Source organism: Panthera tigris, chromosome A1 (genome assembly GCF_018350195.1).
Source record: "Panthera tigris isolate Pti1 chromosome A1, P.tigris_Pti1_mat1.1, whole genome shotgun sequence".
Classification (NCBI taxonomy): Eukaryota; Metazoa; Chordata; class Mammalia; order Carnivora; family Felidae; genus Panthera; species Panthera tigris.
Genome location: NC_056660.1, coordinates 115,089,358 through 115,109,116, shown reverse-complemented (window position 1 = coordinate 115,109,116; position 19,759 = coordinate 115,089,358). Strand labels below are relative to the sequence as shown.

Genomic DNA, 19,759 nt, shown 5'->3' with positions numbered 1-19,759 from the left:
AAGCATTGGCTTATCAGGTTATTTACAGGGGTCTGCTGGGGTCCAGATTACCCACAGAGATTGCGGGTTCAGACCTCCATCAGTTTGCCTTGTCCCAGATCTGGTTGGTCTCCTCACATGTGCTAGCCTCTGGTTTTCAGGGTACTAGATGCCAATAGGCAGGTGACTCGGGGGCATCCATTCCCACATCTGGAAAAGCTGCTTAAATAGATGTGTAGCAATAGCCTCCATGAAGCTATAAACCTGTTCTGTCTAGAGACCTGATTTGGTTCCTGGGGAGGTGGCCTCCTCAGGGCCTGGGCACCTGTTGGCCTAAAGGGTGGGGGAAACTTCTTTTCTTTGTTCCTTCTTCCTCCTCTTCGCTTTTAATATTCCAGCTCAATCATTTCCGCAGCTATTTTTGTCCCTATAAGCACAGAGGGCTCAAACATATTTATAATTGTGACATATTGTTCCTTAGTCTTTCCATTTTGTTTCTGATAATGCCAGTTCTGGGCATCTTAAAACTTTGGGACCATTGGGAAGTATTTGACAGGAAGGCTTTTGAGATGGGTTTCAAAAGTGAGGAGAGAAAATGGGAAAAGTGTATTCAGGTCGAGGCACAGAGAATTCTACGATAAAACCAACAAAGGATGTGGGGGAGGAAGAGATGGGAAATGACAGGAAATGAGACTGAAAGGGCCTTGAGGCCAAGCTAAAAGTTTGGACTGGATCCTGAGGGCAGTCAGAAGCCATTGAAGAGTTTGGGTCAGTGAGTGTATTCCAGCAACACAAAGAAATATTCAAATAGCTGATGTGTATCGACCACTTGATTTATAATGAGAAAGATGATTCTTTAGGGCTCCCAACAATCTTATGAGATGGTATTACTATTTCCATCTAATCTTAAGGGAATCTGGAGCAAAGGAAGATTGTTTGCTCAAGGTCAGAACTAGGAGTTGATTCTGGAGTCTCTTTACTTATGCTGGCAGATCTGAGAGAGGGCAGAGTTCAGCGAAGGGTTCTGGAGAAGGCAGAAAGGCCAACCACACTCCACAACTGCCTGAATGTGGGTGTGAGGATGGCAGGGATCTCTAGAATGGTGCCCAGGTTTCGGACCTGCGCACCCTGAGAAACGTGCAAAAACCCAATCTCTGGGCAAAAGCCCGGAGGGTGGTCCAGAGCCAGCCAGCCAATGGCCCTGGCTCCGAGGCTGACCGTTCCAGCAGGACAGGGCCAGACCTGTCGCCCAAGCTGTGCCGGAGCGGGAGGCGGAGGCGGAGCGGTAGGCGGAGGCGGAGGCGGAGCCGGGCGGGTCCTCCAGATCCTCCCGGAGAACAGAGCGCGGCAGGCGGGGCCGAGAACTGACGGGAGCAGTGCCACCTAGCGGAGGCCGGGGCCTTGGCACCCGCGCCCCATGAAGTCACCGCCCCCGAGGCATGCCGGGAATGGTAGAAGCCGGAGGAGGAGACCAAATGGATAGAGGAAGGGTATGAACCTAGCTGAAGTCTGGGCCCGTCTGACCTCTGTCCAACTGGGGACTCAGCGCGCACCCGAGTGTGGGGCGCTGGGGGTCACCGATGTGCCGTACCTTCCCCACCCCTATCCTGTACGTCCTCAGGCAGCAGGCACGCCCACCGTGGCCTGCCCCTCTCAGACCCCTCAGATTCCACATTGGATCCCTTCCTCCCTTCCTCACATTCCTCCAACTTGCCTTACCTAATTTTGGGTTCTCTCACCCATTCCCTTGTCCTCTGGCTGCTTACCTTCCCTTAGCTCACAGCCAAAGCATCATCGGGTCCTGTGGATGCTCCGGTTCCACCTCCTCTCCCAAATCCAGCCTCTTCTCTGTCCCCACTGCCTCTTTCTTGATTCAGGCCAACATCCACTCCAGGCTGGAAGGCCATCTCAGCCAGCAGTCCAGCTCTCTTGCACCCATTTTCCACATTGCAGACGGATCTTTGTAAAGATTCTCTAGTTCCCAGGATGAACGCTCTTCAGTGGCCTTCCTGTTCCTTTAGTATAAAGATGAAACTCGATTTGACCTACCAGCTTTTCACAGCATGGCTATGTGACCTCCAGCCCATCTTTCATAATGCCTTTCTCACATGTTGAGCCACAGTCCCACCTTTATCGACATCACTAGTGGAGCTTGTTGACCAGGCGGACTCTGGCCCACCAAATCAGACTTCCTGGAAGTGTCACCCATGTTTAACAAGTCTCCGTTGGTTGACCCACTTCTTGCAGCTTCTGAAAAATGCCAGGTCTCTGCCCCCTGGCCTGTACACGGGTTCCCCCTGCCTAGAGAGTATACCTCCCACATGTCCTTCTGATTGAGTTTAAAGGTCACATCTCTCCTGCCCTCTACAAGCCCTGGGCTTACTCCTAAAACAGCAGGGTTTTTTAAAGTTTATTTATTTATTTTTGAGAGCTGGGGGGTGGGTGGGGGGAGGACGAGTGGGAGAGGGACCGAGAGAGGGAGAGAAAGAATCCTAAGCAGGCTCTGCACTGTCAGTGCAGAGCCCAAAGTGGGGCTCAATCTCATGAAGTCTGAGATCATGACCTGAGCTGAAATCAAGAATCAGACACTTAACCGATTGAGCTACACAAGCGTCCCATAAAAAGTAGCACTTATGAAGTGGACTTTTGTTTGTCTGCTCCTTTGTCTGTTCCTCCAGCCAGAACATAAGCTCCAATAGCAAGGTGCCTGACACAGAGAAGGGACTCAATAAATACTGGTTGAATATTGAATGAATGAATATCTGGGAATACTCCTGTTCAAGACAACCCTAGGACCTGGCATTATGGTGTGAGAAAGAACAACCCAGAATAAACCAGCCCTGAGGATGCAGAAGAGAGAGTGATTGGGGAGTGGGCCCTTCCATTTCCCCTCACACTACTACCCACAGGGGTCTCATTTAGGGGCACACACACGCCCCAAGGAAGCCAAGGAGAACCTGTGCCTGTATATCAGCTTTCTTCTCTGTGGCCCCATGGACCTATCCTTCCTCATCTGCTGAGGGTTTTAAGTCCCCCCGCTTTACTGTCCAGAACATCTGGGGATGGCATCTTTGTACCCCTGGCAGCACTTTGTCTTTTGTTTTTTGGCCCATCAGTGAAATCCCAAGCCCACTCCATACCAATAATTCACTACAGCCTCAGGAATGAAAGCCAGAGAAGCAGCCTCAGACAGTAGGGTCAGCCCCTGCCCAGCCTGTAGGGAAGGCACTGAGGGAAACCAGCCATCAGGTGCCATCTAGAGCCAACACAGACCACTGCTGGGTCCTGGGTCTTCTCTGGGTACAGAGTCAAGGTACTCTAACTGCTGTCCTCAAAGATGTCTCCATCTAGTTGGGGGTTGTGGGAAGGACTGGAATTGGTTCTTAATTACAACGGCAACGGTAATAGCAGCTATGATTCTTATGGAATGCTTACCACATGCCAAACATTTGACATGCAGTGTCTCTCACACCTTAAACAATCCCTTTGCAGATTAGGAAACTGAGGCTCAGGGAGGTTAAGCCCATCCATACAGTTGAAGGGATGGGTATAAAGCAGAGCAGTTGAGAGGAGGGCTCTGAATGAGTCAGAAGGGGATACACTCTGGTTTGGGGGGGGACAGTGGTGGCAGAGATCCTCCCTTGGAAGGGGAGGCGCGTGTGAGAGTCAGCAACGGCAGATAAGCCCTGCTTGCCAGGCTAAGGAACTTGTACTTGTTCCTCTAGGCTCCACACCAACTGTTCCTTTCTTCTCTGTTTCTATCTTAGGTGGTCAAATGCCATGATTTGACCTAAGGAACTGAAGCTGGGGGTCCTGGCCCTGCTATAGTCCGGTTGCAGGGCCTCAGGCTGGTTCCTGCCCTCTCTGGGCCTCAATGTCCTCTCTCTGAAAGGAGCCTGACTCAGGCACTTCTAACCCAGCCCAGAGGTCTCTATTCATAGCTCTAGAGCAAAATTAAGCTCAGATGCAGGAGCAGCTTTGGGTTAACTTTAGTCTTTTAGCCTTTTCTCCCAAATAGCCTTTTCCCCCACTTCACATGTGCCCCCAGGACACAGGACAGGCACGGAGGAGGGAGGAAGGAGATAGAGCAAAGGCCTTTCGGTCTGTGTATCTCTGAGTGGATCAATTGTCCAGATTTCTGCTGTTTTGGGTGGTCCTCCTGGTTAGGTCTCCAGACCCATACAGGCAATCTCTTCCTCCTCTTTACCATCTATATTCATTCATTCATTCATTCATTCCTCAAATGTGAGGGCCTTGTCTGTACCAAGCATTGTAGAAGACCCTGAGATATAGCCATGAACCAGATGGACATGTAGGTGGTAGGACTGCCTCTCTCCTAGTCCAAATGGCCACCAGGTGTCACCAGTGCCAGCCACACAGCCTTTCATGGGTCTGAGAAAAGACGGGTTGAGATGAGAAAATGTGGATGGGTGAACCAGACCAGCTGTACTCAGTCTCCATCACAAGCAAGTTCTTCGAGTGGAAAAAACAAATTTACCTCCTTGCCCCTCCCCCACCAAAAGACACCCTCATGACTTCCTCAGTAGCCCAGCTTGTCTGGGATCGTAGGAACTCACACATTCTGTCCAGTATTCTCTCTGTAGCCCATCCCTCACAGAGAGCCCACCAGGCTTCTTATAAACCCTTTTGGTGATCACAGCTCACCACCTCCTAGGCAGCCTATATTATTAGAAGATTCCTCCTGATTTGGAACCAAAATTAGGGGCACCTGGGTGGCTCAGTCGGTTAAGCGGCTGACTTCAGTTCAGGTCATGATCTCGCAGTTTGTGAGTTCAAGCCCTGCGTTGGGCTCTGTGCTGACAGCTCAGAACCTGGAGCCTGCTTCAGATTCTGTGTCTCCCTCTCTCCTCTGCCCCTCCCCCACTCATGCTCTGTCTCTCTCTGTCTCTCAAAACTGAACAAATGTTAAAAAAAATAAAAAAAGAACCAAAATTTGATACCCACTTGGATTTGTCCTAGTTCTGCCTTCTGTGGTTACAAAGAGGAAGGCTTTTCTGTCTTCTACAGCCCTTCAGACAGTTGAAGAGATTGCTCAGGTGTCCTGAGTTCATTTGTTTGTTCGTCATTCATGACTGCATGCAGAGCATTTACCTTACGTCAGGCCTTGGGGCCACAGCAGAGAATAAGCAAGGTTGATGCTGCCCTCCAAGGCTTACAGACTGTACAAGAAACCAGCAACCGAACCAGCAGTAACAATAAAACATGCACAAGGCCAAATAGGAAAGATCTGGACTGACACAGAACAGAAGGCAAGGTCCTCACCTGGCATGGGGTCTGGGAAGTCTTCCTGGGGAGATCTCTCTGTGGTCAGGCAAAGGAGAACAGCTTCAAGGCTGTTCAGATGTCAAAGTTTTAAAGAAAATTCGGGGGAAACAATTGGGAGGGTTTTGCTCATGTCCTGAGCTTAGTCTGCTTGCCGGGAAATGCAGCATCATGCAGTGTCAGGGGGGAGGCTTGGTGCACAGCGCAGGGGACAGGAAGAGACATCTAGGCAGGGAGGGAGAGCATGGAGTGTCTGGGACACTGACAAGGCCCAGTCTTGTTGGAGTGCACAACTGAGGAAGGTGCTAGGAGACAAGGGCCCCCCAAAAGAAGGATGAGACAACTTCCAGCCCTTCAACAGCTTCTAGAAACCGGTGTCTAATGCCCAGCTCTGATCTGATGTGGGGTCTGGGAGATCCACAAGGTCACCTTCCTTGATGCAGATACTACATTCCCATGAACACAGGCCAGGGAGGCAGCAGCATTTTGATGGCAAGTCGAAGTGCACCTGAGGTCCTTTAAAGCCCTTAGGATGCTTCACTCAAACTGCTAGAAGGCCAGAGTGTGCCCATGTAAGGATCATGCAGCTGAGTTAATGAACTTCAGACTGAGCTGTTTTTCTTCCTTCCTTCCTTCCTTCCTTCCTTCCTTTCTTTCTTTCTTTTTTCTTTCTTTCTTCTTTCTCTTTCTCTCTTTCTTTTTCTTTTTTTCTTTCTTTCTTTCTTAGCTGTTTTTCCATTGTTCTCTGGCTCATTTCTTTCTCAGTTTTGATTACTCAAACAATATGTGTTCATTTCAGTCAACATTTCTAAATACAATAAACAAAATGAAAATCGAAAATTACCTTGTATTATTGTATTTATTGTTGTGTAACAAATTACCTCCAAACTTAGTAGCTTCAAACAACAAACACTGATTATCTCACAGTTTCTCAGATTCAGGAATTTTGGAGTGAGTGGATTAATTGGGTGGTTCTGGCTCAGGATTTCTCATGAGATTGCAATCAGGATATCAGCCAGAGCTGCCATGATCTAAAGGCTTGACCAGGGCTGGGGGTTTCACTGACAAGGTTGCCTATTTGTGCGCCTGACAAGATGTTGCTGGTTGTTGGTAGGAGGCCTTGAAGCTCACAACTCAGACGTCTCCATAGCTGCGTGAGTATCTTATGACATGGTGGCTGACTGTCCCCAGAACAAGTGATCCAAGAAAGAGAATAAAGAAGAAGCCACATTGACTTATGGTCTAGTTAGTCCCATGCTTGGGAGGGGATTAGTCTCCACCTTTTGAAGGGAGGAATATCAAAGATTTGTGGATATCTCTTTAAACCTCCAGGTACCCCAAATCTCCTTCCAAAGTAACCATTATGAACATTATGTTGTATTTACAACCAGAGTTTTTCTCATGCAAATATCCATATCTACTTTAAAAAATAAAAATGGGATCATAATACAAATATTGTGGTTTACTGCTATTTTATTTAATGTCTGAATAGGTAATAATGCACACAATATAAAATTTAAAAGGTACAAAAGCACATAATGATATGCAGCTGCAAGTGAGTCTCCCTCTTTCACTTGTGCCCACTCAGTGGCCCTCCTTGAAGTTTACTACCTTCACCATCTTCTTACAAATGTATATGCACAGCTACCGTGTTGTTTCCACATTCACTGTTCTGCAGCGTGCTCTTTCACCTCACTATAATCTCTCAGATATTTCCATATCAGTTCATAAGGAGAGGCCTCAATTTTTTTTTTTTTTAGTGTTTCTTTATTTTTGAGAGAGAAAGAGAGAGAGAGAGAGAGAGCTGGGGAGGTGCAGAGAGGGAGATACAGAATCCGAAGCAGGCTCCAGGCTGCGAGCTGTCAGCACAGAGCCCGACGCGGGGCTCAAACTCACACACAAACTGTGGGATCATGACCTGAGCTGAAGTCAGATGCTTAACAGACTGAGCCCCTCAGGGAGCTGCTTCAATTTTTAAAGAGCCATAGAGTATTTATTGAGTGGAGGCACCAGAGTTTACTTAATATGAACTATTTGTAACCATTTCTGTGACTTCAAAGTATCCTCTAAGTGTCCCTCAGTGTCAGCAAATGTACATTATTTGTTGCAGCTGCTTACCCTGCCGCTCTATGCATGTACCACTGTTATTTTAACTGATCCCGTGGTGTTGAAAGTTTGGGTTGCTACCTATTTGCTCATTTTTCTCTATTTTGCTTCTAAAGCAAACAGCTTACATGTAGTGAGCCTTTTGGTACTGTCCATCAGAAGCTCGAAAAATACACATAATCTTTGACCCCTCAATCCCACTTCTGAGAATCGCTCCTAATAATCAGAAAAGAAAGCACACAAAGATGCACCTCATTATGTTCATTGCAAAGTTTCTTAGAGAAAAATTTTAAAGAATCTAAGGGCCCAATAACAGGTGGCTGCTTCAATCATGATTCATGATTCTATACTAAAGAATACTGGGCACACACCAAAAATTATGATGTGACTTTATTTTTATTGACCCACAAATATGCCTATGATATTTCCTTAGTGAAAAAGCAGAATAGAGGGGTGCCTGGGGGGCCCAGCTGGTTAAGTTTTCAATGCTTGATTTCGGCTCAAGTCCTGATCTCATGGTTCAGAGACTGAGCTCTGCATCAGACTCTGCGCTGACAGTCTGGAGCCTGCTTGGGATTCTCTCTCCCCCTCTCTCTCTGCCCCTACTCCAACACTGCATGCTGTCTCTCTAAATAAATAAACACAAACATTAAGAAAAAAAAAAGAGATGGTAATACTCCTCAAATTGACCTATAGATTCAGTGCAATCCTTGTCAAAATTTCAGCTGGCATCCTTGCAGAAGTTGACAAGGTGATCCTAAAATTCGTATGGAAACTTATGGGTCCCAGAATAGCCAAAATAACCTTGAAAAAGAAGATCAAAGTTGGAGGATTCATACTTCCTGATTTCAAAACTTACTACAAAGCTATAGTAATCACGATGGTATGAACTGGCATAAGGATAGACCTTCCAGATCGATGGAAAAGAACTGAGAATTCACAAAAAAAATCTCATATTCCTGGTCGATCGATTTTTGCCAGTGGTGCCAAAACAATTCAATGGAGAAAGACAGTCTTATCAACAAATGGTGCTGGGACAACTGGATATCTACATGCAAAAGAATGACTGTGACCCCCTCACTCAAACCACATCCAAAAAATTCAAAATGGACCAAAGACCTAAATGTAAGAGCCAAAACTATTAAATTCTTAGAAGGAAACATAGGTTCGAATCTTTGTTGTTGTTTTTAAAAATTTTTTCTTAATGTTTATTTATTTTTGACAGAGAGAGAAAGAGAGGCGGGGCAAGGGGCAGAGAGAGAAGGGAACAGAGGATCCAAAGCGGGCTCTGCGCTGACAGCCCAAATCAGGGCTTGAACTCACAAACCATGAGATCATGACCTGAGCTGAAGCCATATGCTTAGCCAACTGAGCTACCCAGGTGCTCATAGGTTTGAACCTTGGTGACCTTGATGAGGCAATGGCTTCTTAGATATAGTACCAAAGGGACAAGTGACAAAAGAAAAGATAGATACTTAGATTTCATCAAAGTTAATAACTTTGTGATATAAGGACACCGCAAAGAAAGTGAAAAGACAACCCATAGAATAGGGGAAATTTTCTGCAAAGCACATATCTGAAAAGGGACTTGCATCTAGAATATATATATAACTCTTATGATAATTACAATAATACATTATTATTATAATAAAAAGACCAACAACCTAATTTTAAAAATGGGCAAAGGATATGAATAGACATTTCTTGCAAAAGATATACGATGGCAATAAACACATAAAAGGATGCTCAACATCATTAGCCATCAGGGAAATGTAAATCAAAACCATAACGAGATACTACTTCACACCTACTAGGATGGCTATAATCAAAAAGATAGATAAGAAACAAGTATAGGCTAGAATGTAGAGAAATTAGAACCCTCATGCATTGCTGGTGGGAATGCAAAATAGCCCAGCCACTTTGGAAACTCGTCTGCTGGTTCTTAAAAAGTTAAACATAGAGTTACCATATGACCCCATGTCATCCTTATCCTAGCAGGATTCCAGGACCTTTCCACATGAAAGGGATTGTGTGGGCAACCTCAGAAGCCAGAGGCCTTCCAATCCCACTCACACTCTGTCCCAGGCTCAGGGTCCCCTGAATGAGTGTTTAGGGGTTTATTTCTCTCCCGGGAACACTGATGACAAGGTCCATGGGAACTGTAACGGGGCTAGAAATAGAAACACATAGTGCCGGCCCAGACAAGCACTTGTGGAGTGTCTGGAGGGAAGCAGCAACTACCAGGAAGTGAGGAGGAGGCCCTAAGAGAAGGGCGACTGTGGAGCAGAATGCTACGCTCTGAAACACTGGCCTGAGGGCAGCAACCTGTGAGCCAGGCAGCCAGCAACTTGGGCCTAACTTCCCTGCTTTGACCCTTGGCTTCCGCCTTGGATGCCAGATGGTCAGCCCAGAAGAGCTTCGAGGTCTCTGTCAGAACAGAGGAAGTGGTGAGGAAGATCCCATGCATACAGCTGTTGTGACACGCCATAGGCCCCGAGGCCCCGGTCACAGACCCATTCTCCCATCCCCTTCTTACACCACTGACCCTGTTATGGGTTGAATTGTGTCCTCCAAAAAGATATGTTGAAGTCTTAACCTCCCAGTACCTGGAAGATAGTGTCCTTGCAGATGTAATCAAGTTAGGATGAAGTCATCAGGGTGGGCCCCAACCAACAGGACTGGTGTCCTTATAAGAGGAGATGCAAGGTGAAGACAGAGGCACACGGGTGAAGAACACCCTGTGACAGAGGCAGAGACTGAACGGTTGCAGCTGCAAACCGAGGAATGCCCGGACGGCGGGTGGGTGGGTGGGGCACCAGAAGGGGGCAGAGGCAAGAAAAGATCCTTATCTAGAGACTTCAGAGGAAGCATGGCCCTGCCATTGCACACTTCCAGCTTCTAGAACTGTGAATAAATTTCTGTTTAACAAATTTCTGTTTTTGGGGGGTGCCTGGGTGGCTCAGCTGACTAAACATCCAACTCTTGATTTCAGCTCAGTTCAAGATCTCACGGTTTGGGTGATGGAGCCCTGCATCGGGCTCTGCGCTGACAGTGTAAAGCCTGCTTAGGATTCTCTCTCTCTCCCTCTCTCTCTCTCTGTCCCTCCCCTGCTCAGACCCTCTCTTTCTCTCTCTCAATAAATAAAATAAATAAATAAATAAAATTTAAAAAACTCTTGTTGTTGTTCTAAGCCACCACATTTATAGTGCTTCGATACAGTAGCCCTAGGAAACTAATTCAGAACCCCAACATGATCTCGTGCTCCAGCTACTCCAGCCATCTCTCTGTTCTTCCATGGACCAAAGTCTTGCCCACCCCAGGGCTTTCGCACCAGCTGCTCTATCAGAATGCTCTTCACCGGCACTCCTCTCCACCATTCTTCCCTTGCTCCTTCCAAGCTCAGCTGAAATGGCATTTCTTCCTGGAAGTCTAGATTTGGGTATTCCAGGTTCCCTTCAGAAAAAGAACAGAAGCCCACCCTCCCCCTCTGCAGCTGTAGTTAATTGCTGGTGCAGTTGCATAAGACCCACTGCCTTGCCCTGCTGTGCATGTCACGACAACAGGACCGGGCCTGACATATTCTCCAGCAATCCTATCCCATAGGCCCTGAGGCAATGCTGGGATTTTTTTCCTTTTAAAGCATACTTGAAGCAGGAAACAACCAATACATGTTCCACATTGGGAAAAGAAACCCAAGTAAACATAATGAGCAAACAGGGAAAAATACACTAAAAATCACCTACATTCCTACTGTATAGAGTAATCATTGTTAGCATTTTGAACTATGTGCTTCCACACCTTTTGTCATGCAAAGTAAGTTTCTTAAAATGCGATTAACTGTCCTGTATGCTGCTTTTTTCCAGTAAGAAATATATAATAAGCCTGTTTCAGGGTCAATAAATACAAAATTACATCATCATTTTTAGAGGCTGCCCAACCTTCTATTGTAAGGTGAATCACAATTTAGTTAACAAGTCCTCAACTGTTGGGCATTTAGATAACTTTCAGTTTTTCTCCATGTAAACAACACTGCTATGAACATATGAAAAAAATGGGCATTTTTGTGCACTTGTCTGATTATTCCTTGACAAAGGGTTCCTGGAAGTGGATTGCTACGTCCACAATCACACGTGTTTTTTAAGGCTTATGATGCATAGTGCCAACCTGGCCTATCAAATGGAGGAACTTCCTCCAGCAGAAGGGGTGGGATGAAGAACAGGTGCGGGGGAAGCGATGACCAGTGTGGAGGCGCAGAGCTGGTGGCGGGTGACCCCTGGGAGGGGTGGGTCTTGGGCAGCCTGGGGGAACAGGTTGCTGGGCACAGCTGACTCTTGGGACAGGTGTGAAGCTGTGCTCTGGGAGGGCTCTGCTCAGGCCTTCTTCTGGGCACCCTTCATTTTCTCTGGTTTTGAAGCAGCTGAGTCCTTGCTCACCTCACAGGGCCCTTTTGTGAGCCACTTACAGGGAAGAGAAGGTTTAAGGAATTCCTCCATTTGTAGGAAGTGATTTTCACAAACAAGAATTTTTAGGAAACCTCCTTGTTCCTGGGAGGCCAGTGTCATGTATGAATGTGGGGTGTCATCTTGTTTCCGGTTGCGATGTGGGGAAGGGTCCAGGCGCAGACTCTCTGACCTGGGCAGGAATACACTGCTGCCCCTCTGTGGGTGCCCCCCAATCCCACTCCTGAGGTCTGCGCCATCCTCAAATCAAATCAGCTTATCAGTTTGCGAGAGAGCAGCCCTGAGACACTCCCTCTGCCACCCCAGGGGAAATCTTAAGCATGAAACTTGGTCCTGGTCAATCTTCTATCCCTTCTCATGAAATCAAGGCACAGAGCAAGCAATTCACCACACTGAGCCTCAGATTACCCGTCTGCAAAATGGGGAATAGTATTATACCTACCTGACAGGGTTGCTCAGTGGATTAAGTAAATAATATATGTAACACTTAGCATAATATCTGGTGCATGGTGAATACCTTATGATGATGATGATGTCGATGAGATTCCACTTGACTGCTTTTTTGGCTGGAACTGCAGGGTTCTCTCTGAGAAGTCATAGGCGTGGCTGCTTCCTGTGGAGAGCCAAAACTCCACTCCCCTGTGGGCTTTCTGCTGCCATAAAGCCCTTTACTAGAAAGGCTGTCATTACGGGAAATAACTGTTCATTCTCCCCACCTCCTTCCTGATATCACAGTCTTCAGAAAAAGAGGATCTTCATCTGGAAATCAGAATAAAAATAATCAGGCAGGGCAGCATGGTGTAGTGTGTCTGGGAGTGTCAGTCTGGTCGCATGGAGTCCTGCCTGGGTGTTGGTAGAGGGTGTTTGATCATGAGGGCTCGAGGTGGTCAGGGTTGTGGCCACGGGGGACTGTAACGGGTTTGTGCACACCTTCGGTTCGGGGGTAGCAAAGGGCAATGGAACAAGGGCCTTTGCAAGCTTACCTCCCCATGTCAAGACTGGGGCATGGCTTATTGGGGCCCTTCCTCCTTCCCTGGGGAGCCGGAAATACCCTCCTCCCCTAAGCTGTGGTCTGGCAAGACGCCAGGGCTGGAGCGCTGTGGAAAAAGTTATGATTGGTTTTTAATGTTTCGTTTTCAGGCTGTACCCAGAAAGGCTGGCCTTTATCGCTGGGAGCCATTTCACCAGGCTTTCTTTCCCTGTCATCTTCCAGAAACAGCCTGGGGTTTCGGAGGTAGAAGGTAGGTAGGATCAGGAACAGTGGAGCAAGGGCTCCGAGGCTGAGGCCCCCGAGAGCCAGAGCTGGGTGGAAGTCTTCTGGCTGCCCTGCCTGCACCCCTTGAACTGCGGTGTCACCTTTGCTGACTAAAGTCTCCCCTGGGGTGGATTTTGGAAAGAGGGAAGTCCAGGTCCCCAACAGTCTCTAGGTGGGTGGCACCTCACAGGACACTTTCAGGTCTGGGTCTGGGACGGTTGCTGCTTTCTTTCTTCACTACTCCTGTCGTGTCACAGGGTTGGGTATGGTGTGTGTGTTGCCGGGGTGGGGGGGCACATGCACTTGTCTCCCTGCTCCGTTTTCAGTAAGTCTCTCCTAGACTGGAGCTCTGGGATGCTGTATGTCCGGCCTGTCCTAGAGGCTTCTCAAAGAGCAGCCTCTGGCTCTGGCTGGGCACCAGGGAGAAAGGAAGCTATCCCAAAGTGGTAGGGGAGTGAGAGGGTAACAACAGTGGGTTTCTTGGTGCCCACAGATGCCCCGCACTAGCCTGCACCCATCCATCCCAAGGCCCAGGGGCATGGGGGCCCAGAAGGCGGCTTTGATCCTGTTGGCAGTCTGCCTGGCAGCCCTTTGGAGCCTGGGGGAGTCCCCGGACCATACTCTCCGATGGCTGGTGCTCCACCTGGCCTCCCTGCAGCTGGGACTGCTGTTCACGGGGGTCTGCCATCTGACTGAGGAGCTGTGTCACCTCCACTCCAGGTGACTCTATTACCCGTGGTGACTGGGCACCCAGTGTGTCTCACTCCCTTGACCCCCGACCCTGCCCCTCCTTGAATCTCTCTGGCTGAGCTGGGCTGGAGCCTGGGGCTTGACTGTTACCTGCAGGTACCAGGGCAGCTACTGGAGAGCTATGAAGGCTTGCCTGGGCAGCCCCGTTCGCAGTGGGGCCCTGCTGCTGCTGTCCTGTTATTTCTACAGCACTCTCCCCAGCACAGACCTGCCCTTCACTTGGATGCTTGCCCTCCTGGGCCTCTCACAGGCATTGAACATCCTCCTGGACCTCCAGGTAAGACACAGAGAGAGGTGGAGGGTGTAGCCGAATGGAGGCTGCAGCTAGTATGACCTACTCTGACCTCAGCACTGGGAGTGGGATTAGTTTAGAGGTTGGTCCTTAGAGTAGAGCCTATAATGTCTGCAACAGTGGGTCTGGCAATGGCAGAGAAGGAAGTAAGTTGACAGCAGATTGGGAAATCTTCTTGAGGAGGAGGGCTCCAGTTACCCTTCATGGAGGCCTCCTTGCCCTGTACTGCTGTCTAGGGCCTAGCCCCAGCTGAGGTCTCTGCAGTCTGTGAAAAAAAGAATTTCAACGTGGCCCATGGGCTGGCATGGTCATATTACATTGGGTACCTGCGGCTGATCCTGCCAGGTGAGTCATTCTCTATGCCCCTCTCTCTAGGTCTCTAAGACATACAATTAGACATAAAACCTCTTGTGTTTCTAGAACTTGCTGTATTTTTCAAAGACTTTTATTCCTAACAAATCATTTGATTCCCAGAGCAATTCTGTAGGTATGAAGGATGTTATTATGTCTGATTTACAGGAAGGAGTATGGCACTTAGAGCCATACTCCTTCTCCCTTGTTAACCATGGGAAAAGTGACTTCTCCCTCATTAACCATGAATTCTTCCAGTGAATATTTACTGCATGCTTTGTGTCCTTCATGTGCATTTTGCCTTTTAATTCATACCCTGTGGGCAACGAATAACCAACATCCCTGTTTTATTTTATCTTATTTTTTTAATGTTTATTTATTTTTGAGAGACACAGTGACAGAGTGAGATCAGGGGAGGAGCAGAGAGAGAGGGAGACACAGAATCCGAAGCAGGCTCCAGGCTCCGAGCTGTCAGCATAGAGCCTGATATGGGGCTCAAACCCACGAACTGTGAGATCATGACCTGAGCCGAAGTCGGACACTTAACCGACTGAGCCACCCAGGCGCCTGCAACATTCCTGTTTTAGAGATAAGAAAATTGTGGTTCTGCGAGGTGAAGAGACTTCTCCAAAGTCACATGGCTTAGTGAGAGGAGGAGACAGGATTTGAACCCAGGTCTGTCCAGAGCCTGGACGCTTGACCTCTCCAACTGTGAGCCCATGTGTCAGGTCTTATTTCTTCTGACTTGCTGGCCCAGACCATGGTTCTCCCGTATCTCACTGCTATCTGCCCTTGTCACCAGGGCTTCTGCTAGGAAACACGTCTGGAGATAGGGCCAGACTCCGTGCAGCTGGAAATGCTGGCAATGTAACCTCCCAGGGCTCTTCCTGCCTCTCAAAGCCCTAAAAGCTGTGGTGGGAAGGAGTGGGGCAGGCCCAGAAATCTGGACAAAGGACAAGTGAGGCGAGAGAGAGGTGGTGGGGGTGGAGGGAGAGAAGGAAAGCGTTCCTGAATGCTCCGCCCCTCCTGGTTCCTGCACAATGCAAGTGGACTGGACCCTTCGTTCTCTTGAACCCGCACATTGAGGGGACCAATGACCTGGTCTCTATCCCGGGTCAGGTGGCAGACAGGGTTAGTAGGAATGACCTCTCGGGCCTTTCCACCCCAGGGCTCCCGGCCCGGGTACTCACTTGCAATCAGCTGCACAACAACATACTACGGGGCACAGGGAGCCATCGGCTGCATATCCTTTTCCCACTGGACTGTGGAGTGCCTGATGACATGAGTGTGGCCGACCCCAACATTCGCTTCCTGTATGAGCTGCCCCAGCAAAGCGCTGACCGTGCTGGCATCAAGGGCCGGGTTTACACCAACAGCGTCTATGCGCTTCTGGAAAACGGGCAACAGGTGAGTGTGCAGTGAGGTGGGTGCTGCTAAAGAGGAGTCAGGCCCAGAGCACCAGAATTCTGACCGCTGGCCAAGCACTGATAAAAATTCACTGCCTTTCTCTGAGCCTCAATTTCTCCAGTTGGTGCCAAGATTCAGCTCTGAATGATGACAATGATAAGTAACCCTTATTTAGCACTTACTGCATACCAGATGCTATTCATGTGACCGCCTCATTTAACCCTCACTGCCACCTTGTGAGGTAAGGATGGTTATGACCCCTACTTTACAGATAAGGAAACTGAGACTCAGAGAACCAGCAAGACAGTGGATGATTTCAACCTGAGTATACCATGCACTTGACCATAAAGCTGTCCTAGATGAGGTTCTGAGAATGTCTGAAAGATTTCACATAGATTGAGGGAAACCAAGAACAGGTTGAACCCCAGGGCCCAGCTCCCAAATTCGTTTCCAGCTGGAGCAGCTGACAGCAGGTGACTTGATGGGCCTTGCCCTGGGGTCTGAGGGGGAGGATCTGTGAAGGAAAAATTTAGCAAAGTCCTGATCCTGATTTTAGGAGCAAAGACCACCAGACAGCATAGATCCTATCAGGAACCTCCTCCCAGTGCTCCATCTCTACAGGCTGAGGGAGGGGGGCCCCAGTAGTGGCACTAGGGTCCAGAGTCTGTCTGCCTGGGCCCTGGTTGAGTCTTGTATTCCTCTCACCTCCTCCAGGCAGGCATCTGTGTTCTGGAGTACGCCACCCCCTTGCAGACCCTTTTTGCCATGTCACAGGATGGCCGAGCTGGCTTTAGCCGGGAGGATCGGCTTGAGCAGGCCAAACTCTTCTGCCGAATACTTGAAGACATCCTGGCAGACACCCCTGAGTGTCAGAACAACTGCCGCCTCATTGTCTACCAGGGTGAGGGGTTGACAGGCTATAGGGCAGGAAGAGTCAGGTGTCCTGAGGGGTTAGAAATAGATACGACAGCACCAGGTCCTGGGCCTTCCCAAGTGGTCAAGGCATTCAAGCCCTGCATTCTTCCTCCCTGGGAGAGGTCCTACCTCTCCACCTAGGGCACTCAACTGCTTTCTGAGGTGTTCAGCTATTTGTCCTGGGTGGAGTGTAAAGAGATGGGTTCTAGGGGCGCCTCACTTCATCTAGGGATGCCAGAAGAAGCAAAAGAGCCCCAGGTCGGGAGCAAAGACATCGGGGCTGCAGCCTCAGCTCTGCTAATGCATCACTGTGTGACTTTGACAGGTCCCTGCCCCTCTCTGTGCATCATCTTGAAAACCGGGAAGGTGGAATTCTGTTATCTCTAAAACCACTTCTAGCTCTAGAATTCCATGAAACTCTAGCCCCAGAGTCTAGTGAAGGGGAGGGGGTGCCAGGATGTGCGGGAGAAGAAGGTTTGGAGGATCTGCCCAGCAGTCCTCAGGGTATGTTAAAATGAGAACATATGAGGTCTTCATCCACACCTTCTCCATCCCTGTTCCAGAACCCGCAGAGGGAAGCAACTTCTCCCTGTCACAGGAGATTCTCCGGCACCTTCGGCAGGAGGAAAGGGAGGTCACTGTGGGCAGTGTGGGGACCTCAATGGTACGCAATCCCTCTGTGCTGTCCCAAGAGCCCAATCTCCTCATCAGTGACATGGAACAGCCTCTCCCACTCCGTACAGATGTCTTCTGAAGCCCAGGGTTACCTGGTCTGCACTCCCAATGCTCCCCAAGATTCTGGATTCCCAAGACTCTGGATTGAGGAGCTTTCTTCAGCAGCTGAATGGCCAGAAGAATCATTTCTTCCCACAAGGACCCTCTCAGAGATGGTCCCTGAACTTAACATCTCAAGATGAATCCTATGACCTTGGGCAAGTTATTTTGCCTCTCTGAACCTCAGTGTGCTCATCTGTGAAATAGGATTATAATCATTGCCCTACCTACCTCACAGGGTTGTTGTGAGGACTATGTCTGGAACTTTTTTGTAAACTCTAAATGCCAGGTAAACTTAAGGGACACATCAGGTGTCTTCCACTGGACCTTCTAGACTGTCTCTCTATCCCTCTCTGCCTCCTCTTCCCTGGGATGGCATCACCAGGGTCCCTTGCTCTCTGGATTCTGTTCATGCTGAATCCATGAGGAGCCCCACTAGGAGAACAGAGGGAAGGAGGAGGGTGCTATAGGGGTAGTTACTCTCCCAGATCCCTCCCTGCAGTATCAAGATCACTATGGGCTCTCTGCATCTTTGACCTAAAGTCACGGCTTTGCCATGCTCTCAGTGGCCCTGTCTATCCCCAGGTTCCATTACCTGCCCCTTCCCCATGCTGCTCAGGCCTACCAGGTCCTGGTAATGTCCACTTGTGGCTTCCTTATACCTGCCCTTTCTAAACAGCTCCCCTTTGGGGCACCTGGGTGGCTTAGTCAGTTGAGCATCCGACTTTGGCTCAGGTCATGATCTCACGGCTCGTAAGTTCGAGCCCCTGTCTGGCTCTGTGCTAACAGCTCAGAGCCTGGAGCCTGCTTCAGATTCTGTATCCCTCTCTCACTCTGCCTGTCCCCTGCTCACGCTCTGTCTCTCTCATGCTCAAGAAAAAATAAACATTAAAAAAAATAAAACTATGTCTAACAGTTACCCTTTTAAACACTCCTCAGATTATCAATTTGAGCATGCCATTTTTCTCTGGCTGGACTCTGATACAAGCGATTGGCATTTACTGTCTGAAATGTCCAAATCCACTTGCACAGACATACTTCCTTATATCCCTCCTTATTCTAGGACAGGACAGAGTGGTGGTGAGTATCATTTCACCGAGAACAGAGCCCAGCAGTCAGGCTGAGGGTGTAGAAGGTAGCGCACCCCATGGCATCTGCCTGCCCTTTCATGGCCCTTGTCCCTAGTGGGAAGCTTGGGGAATACAGAGCGTCCTGAGCAGGTGTGCAGATGCCATGAGGGGTACACAGCTGGATCCCAGGCAAGGGGCTGCTCAAAGGAGCTGGGGGCACTGAATGAATGTCCCCAGATGATAGAGCCTGCAAAGGGATAAAGGGTGGGGGGAGAAGAGCGTTTGTGTATGGAGATGGGATACACTCTGGGGGACCTTGGACAACACAGCCAAGCACCTGCTGTATCTTATGCCATCACTGTTAAAACTGAGCCATTGTAACAACGCTGTAGTGGCAAAATTGCCCCTATCTGGGAAGACAGGCAGCCCATTTCTACCAGTTCCATCTGTTCTACCCAGGACTTGTTCCCTACCTCTCACTTCTGTTGTTGTTGTTAATTTTTTAAATTAATCTCTACACCCAATGTGGGGCTTGCACTCACAACCCTGAGATCAAGAATCAGATGCTTTACTGACTTAGCCAGCCAGGTGCCCCTCACTTCTGTTTTTATCACAAACACTCGATATGAATTTCTGTGTACGTCGTCTCTGTGGAGAAAGACTCCACACATAGACACACATTTGCCAGAAGGAACCAACTGCCCCCAAGGATGACACAGCCAAGGGAGTAAAGGGGGAGGCAATCTCCTCTTCCTCACAGCTGTCCTAGCCATTCTGTCCCCAAGATGTGAGGATCCTCCAGCATTACATCAGTCACTCCTGTACCTAGAAACCAGGGCAGAATCAAGGGCCTTTCCAAAATGACCTTCCCCCACCCATCCAGCCCCCAACTTGTTGCTTAGGCTGTGGAGTCTGACAGCTCAGGTTCAAACCTGCCTTCACTGGTTAGTACCTGTGTCCCCCTGGGTATCTTGATATCCCCAACTATACAATGGGGATAACAATGGCTCTTCCTCCCAAGGTGAGGAGGGAACAATATAATATCCACAGGTCCACAGATGGGCCGGGTGCTCAGCACAGAGCTGGACTACAAGAAGGAGCAGCTATTAACATTATA

At 48.8% G+C, this 19,759-nt stretch overlaps 1 protein-coding gene across 2 annotated transcripts; it reads left to right on the top strand.

Moving 5' to 3' along the window:
* The first annotated feature begins 12,938 nt into the window (after window positions 1-12,938).
* Window positions 12,939-18,321, top strand: STING1 (stimulator of interferon response cGAMP interactor 1). 2 transcript variants are annotated; one of them, XM_007077875.3, is made up of 7 exons: window positions 12,985-13,069; window positions 13,577-13,803; window positions 13,930-14,110; window positions 14,362-14,470; window positions 15,645-15,883; window positions 16,598-16,784; window positions 17,362-18,321. In XM_007077875.3, the coding sequence occupies exons 2-7, from the start codon at window positions 13,577-13,579 to the stop codon at window positions 17,550-17,552; spliced, it is 1,134 nt and encodes a 377-aa protein (XP_007077937.1). In that variant the 5' UTR covers window positions 12,985-13,069; the 3' UTR covers window positions 17,553-18,321. The 2 variants fall into 2 exon arrangements, with proteins under 2 accessions (XP_015391069.2, XP_007077937.1); XM_015535583.2 differs by lacking the exon at window positions 13,577-13,803 and having other exon boundaries at window positions 12,939-13,069.
* The last annotated feature ends 1,438 nt before the right edge of the window (window positions 18,322-19,759 follow it).